The following is a 4,955-nucleotide window of genomic DNA, read 5'->3' on the forward strand; positions in this document are numbered from 1 at the left end:
TAAGAAGGTGCTATTTAAGAGACTGAGCTGAAAACAGCACCTCAGACTGAGGAAGTCTCTTGGATGAGAGACGAAACGTTTCTAGATTTCTTTTGCTTTGTTTTGCTTTTGTTTTTTTGAATGTCCAGAGGACCAGATTGAACTTTTTTGGATTTTTCTACCTGGATTATTGAGCATGCATCAGGAACAGATTAAAATTATCAGACATGCTTATTTGGATTTGTGTTTCCTTTTAATCTTGCTTCTCCCAGCTCCTCTGTAGAAGAATGTTATTTTTGGAAACAGAGACATAATGAAGGTACAAATTCAAGTATTGATCCCATCACGTTAGTATCGATACTGTCTGACACCAACACTGTAAGTGTATTGCTGCAGTGGAATCTCATTAATCCGGGACATGGCAAAGAAAACAGACAAAGCAACTGGGCTTCTGTTCTGTAGCTGAAGATGCAAGAAGTTCCAAGATAAAATGAGAAAAAATGGATTTGGGTTGCATTTACCTGCAGTGTGAATGTAGCCTTGTACAAAAAAAAAAAAAAAAATTAAAAATTAAATCGTAAGACCACAAAAGAATTGTTTTGTCAGGTATATTTTGTACTTTGTACAGTGCTCTGAGACAACATCTGTTTTGATTTAGCACTATATAAATATACTGAATTGAAATGAATATATTTTTATAGATGTATATTTTTGTAGACATATTGAACATAAATATATTTCCATACTGAAAACACATGCACTCTTTTAAAGCCATAACGACTGTCCACTCATTAACAAAGTGCCTAAATGGTCTTATTGTTATAAATCACTGTAATATAAATTAACAGTTAAACTGTTAATTTATAGTATAGTGATAGCAGTTGCATTATTTCCCCAACAGATGGCAAAATAGGACATTTCATTTACCAGTAATTTTAATTTACACATTTTTAAATTAAAATCACATTTGTATATATAGTTGGAGGATGTGATTTTGATTTCTCGTTCAAGAAGTGAAGCAACTCTGGTTCATATTAACAATAAGTCAAAACAAAAATAAACTAAGAGTAGATTTAAATGGCAGAGAATGAGAGAGAGTCAATATAAGGTTTAACAATGGAGCTGCTCAGAGTCCAGATTCACTGCAAAACACATTAAATATACATTCAGCGCAGTGCTTTTAGATACTGGCTCGATGCTGTAGAAGTTGCCTTTTTAGTATTTAAGAGTAAACAACAATTAATGCTTACAATATATTCTGGTATCTGCTAAATTTTGTTACTCTGTGGGAAAAAACCCTAATGGGTTCTGCAAAAGCATCTTGAATTTAAAATCAAAGCACAGAGTGCTCATTGACTTACATGACCAAATGTGTGGAGGTAACAGCAGGAAGAGAAAGAGTAGACAGCGCGCTGCCATGTTTTTCCAGTCTGGTACTGGTTCCAGTGAAGATCCTTCCTCTTCCTGTTGAGGTCCGTCCCAGGATAGCCTGCTGCACCATGGCCATGTCTCCGGCCAAAAGAGACGAAGGGTCTAAGGTTAAGAAAAGGAGGAAAATAACTAACCAATGCACAGTGTAATTAAACACTGCTTTACAAATTATATATATATATATATATATATAGAGAGAGAGAGATAACACCCACAAATCTGATGAAAAAATAAGCAGCATTGTTATAAAAGGATAATTTCTATAGATATTTATAAAAACATTGTTTTAACACACCCATATGCACACTACAGCTTCTCAAACATGTATTGTCTTACAACATTTAACATTAAAGAAAGAGAAAATTGCTCACCTGTAACTCCTAATATTTTTGATACAACTGGGCTTTTGCCCACCTCGGCACGAGAATCAGAAACTGGGTTTTCCTCGTTGTCAGGGTCAGACGTCCATGCAAAGAAACCAGGCAGCAGGAAAGTGATATTCTGTTGATGAAAAGCAGCGGTATAAATTGAAGGAAGGCTCGGCTCTCAGTCTGAGCAGCCTTCTTTAACTGGCCAGGTAGGCTAACCTTTCCCAGTAGCTCATCCTTGCTGTACCCAAACAGAGTGAGGGCCAGATGGTTGTGGATGCTGAAGATGGAGCCATCTGGATGTAGGAGGAGAAGGCTGCTCATAGGGCAAAACACCCAGACTGTTCCAGAGTATTCCAGAGCTGGGCTGGGCGAGTGGACGATGAATTCTGTAAAAGTTGAATTAAAACAAGTTCAAGTCACTGGATTAGTTTCAACATTGAGTAGCACTATCGGATTCCTTATTTCTAATCTGTTAAGTGGTCCCTAGTCCCTCTACCATATTATATAATGTTGCTATTTGGGAAACTATAAATTGTTGAATTTCCATTTTTTTTTAATGTCTTCTCTTTCTAAATATGCTACAATTCAACCAATTGAGAAACATATACCTAACTTTACAACCAATTTCACTTTTATCTGAACTACTTTACATTTGATCTTCAGTTATAATATCAAGTCTGGAGTTATATGATGCAACATTTTCAGAGGGCTTTCACAATAAATGGTGGAGCATAGTCAGTTATTAATTTTCTTTACACATTATTTAGCATGTTTAAAATTCCATAGAGATTTGTGTCACTTTACTAAGTTTTAAAACAACGTTCTCAGGATTTGAAGTTCCCCGATGGTATTTTGGCAACACAAGAGGAGAGTTTTGCATGTTTTGTTCTCTATTTGGAAGTTCAGTACTGTTCTTTCAGAAGGTGCAACTTACTGTTTTTGTGCTGTGGTTTTCCGCATAGTGCTGCCCCCTGAAGTTTTACACAGAGTGGGACTGATGCACCATTCCTGCTTTTCCCATGCACTCTCTGAACCCTCAAAGTCTGGAAAATAAAACGAAAAAAGTAAAATCAAAGATGACAGAATTACATATTGTACAAGGTTAAATAAAAAATGAGCAGCAATTTGTTTCCTGCATCCTTCTTGAATATATAAAAAGCACAATGGCAAACAATACAAAGCAAAGGTTAAAGTATAAATCAGCTGAGAGTGACTCAGTACAGTGTGCTTACTTTAGACAAAGCATGGCCATAAAGAGGAATTTGTAATGAGGGAATTAATTCCCATACAGATACTCCTTTTAAGTCCTCCGGGTTGTGGTATCCATGGAAATGAGCAAATGCCCAGTCACAGTTAAGGATGGAGCCCTAAAACAAAAGTAAATGTACATATTCAATATAAATTAAAAACAAAATCAATTAAAAGCTGAGGATTAGCTCTGAGGACCAGTAAATATTGATGTACTTACATCTTGTGAAAAGTTCACAAGTCCGAATACCCTCTCTACATTTTCCAACATGACAAACCAGTAGTCTTCATTTTGCGACGGTCTGTATGTACACAGAGATACTGGCACCTCTCCAGATAATTTCACAGCATCCACCTTGCAAAAACACAACAGTCCAATATAAATACACAACACATTTACACTAATATTTTAGTACATATGTGGGAAATGATAGATGCTTTACTGACGTACGACTGAATTACACGTGTAGAAATCAAACAGTATAGTTTATTTCATACCACTTTTCCAGAAACAGATGCAACATGTCCATTTGCTAGTGGATAATCTTCTTCCAGTGCTTCTTCTAGGACTTGACTGGTTTTCTTTAATACTGAAGAAAGCTTCTTTCCAATCAGTTCTTTAGTAGAGCACTCAAACAGTTTGCTTGCTTGGTCATTTGCTGACAATATCTAAGTTAAACATGAAAAGGATACATTTAAAATGCATAATCACTGACGTATTAATAACCAGTACTGCTAGTGCATGTATATTACCTCTCTGGTTTTATGGGAGACAGTAAGAACTACTTTGTTTGGATTAAGGGCAGCTGGATATCCAAGCAGGCAAAACTCTCCAGAAATAAAAAGATTAAGAAAACCATCTTCTGTCTCTGATGCAGTGGATGGCTGTGGCAGGAAGTGAGTAGAAACTTGGGAACCAGGAAGTGTGTGACCAAGCAGATGGCTTTTTCTTCTTGTGTTGGAGCAAACATCAAGATGTTCACCTACAGGCAAAAATGATCCTGCTTAGTGCACAAACAGAAGAGTTTTCATTTGCTGAAAATAAAAGTTAAAGCTTATATCATATACATTCGTTTTTATGAGGCATACAACCATACAGCCTTACCTATCAGGGAGTCAAAATAAACATAACGACGTTGCAAGTCATTGAGGCTTTTCTGGTACTTTGGTTTCTGAGTGCATGGATAAGACTTATTCAGGTGAAAGTCCTCGTCCAGAAGGTCACAGGAGAGTTCAGGCAGCTCGGAAAAAGTCTTCCTTTGATCCTTGATGCTTTGGTTTGCCATAATTTGCACAGCAGTCGACAGCGACATTACGTTTTATCATCTGGGACTGATATAATTGACACAATTTAAACAAATAGAACTGCTTTAATGACAAAGTTACTTACATCGAATTAAAGAAACACCTACCTCAGCTAGTGCGCGGTTTGTATTTTTTGTTAGGACAGACAGCAGGCAGTTTCAGTTGACGTTAGTTGACAAGGTAACGACGTCTCCCAAGAGCTATCATCAGGCTGCTAACTTAATGCTAATGCTACTTTCAACACACTCGCTCGGTTCTGTTTGGAAACAAATTAGCAAGGTCTTATTACTGGCTTCAGTTCAACGGGTCTGCGTGAGCGTATTGTCTGCACAACTTTGTGACCATTCAAACTGAACTGCAGACTTCATTATTACGACTACACCTATAGTGGTGCGTTCAGTTGACTTATTTTGTAACCGGCGGGCTTCGGGCACCAAATAGACACAGAGTATTTTTTAGCCAATCAAATTACTTGTTCCTCAACGCGAAAGCTTATTGGATAATTAACAGACAACGCCCGCCCCCGTTTCTATGGAAACACTGTTACAAGTTGCTCGACAAAATAAAACAAAAATGAAAATACATTGTACATATATACTTACATACTTATATATATATATA

At 36.8% G+C, this 4,955-nt stretch overlaps 1 protein-coding gene across 1 annotated transcript; it reads right to left on the bottom strand.

Moving 5' to 3' along the window:
* Nucleotides 1-1,336: 1,336 nt before the first annotated feature.
* Nucleotides 1,337-4,342, bottom strand: LOC119429606 (PAS domain-containing serine/threonine-protein kinase-like). The gene is made up of 9 exons (XM_037697203.1): nucleotides 4,135-4,342; nucleotides 3,783-4,012; nucleotides 3,528-3,698; nucleotides 3,250-3,384; nucleotides 3,014-3,148; nucleotides 2,716-2,824; nucleotides 1,998-2,167; nucleotides 1,782-1,911; nucleotides 1,337-1,512 (listed from the first exon to the last, which is right to left on the bottom strand). The coding sequence occupies exons 1-9, from the start codon at nucleotides 4,340-4,342 to the stop codon at nucleotides 1,337-1,339; spliced, it is 1,464 nt and encodes a 487-aa protein (XP_037553131.1).
* Between the last annotated feature and the right edge of the window lie 613 nt (nucleotides 4,343-4,955).

This window comes from Nematolebias whitei, unplaced genomic scaffold (genome assembly GCF_014905685.2).
Source record: "Nematolebias whitei isolate Nwh7 unplaced genomic scaffold, NemWhi1 Nwh_scaf_3600, whole genome shotgun sequence".
Lineage (NCBI taxonomy): Eukaryota > Metazoa > Chordata > Actinopteri > Cyprinodontiformes > Rivulidae > Nematolebias > Nematolebias whitei.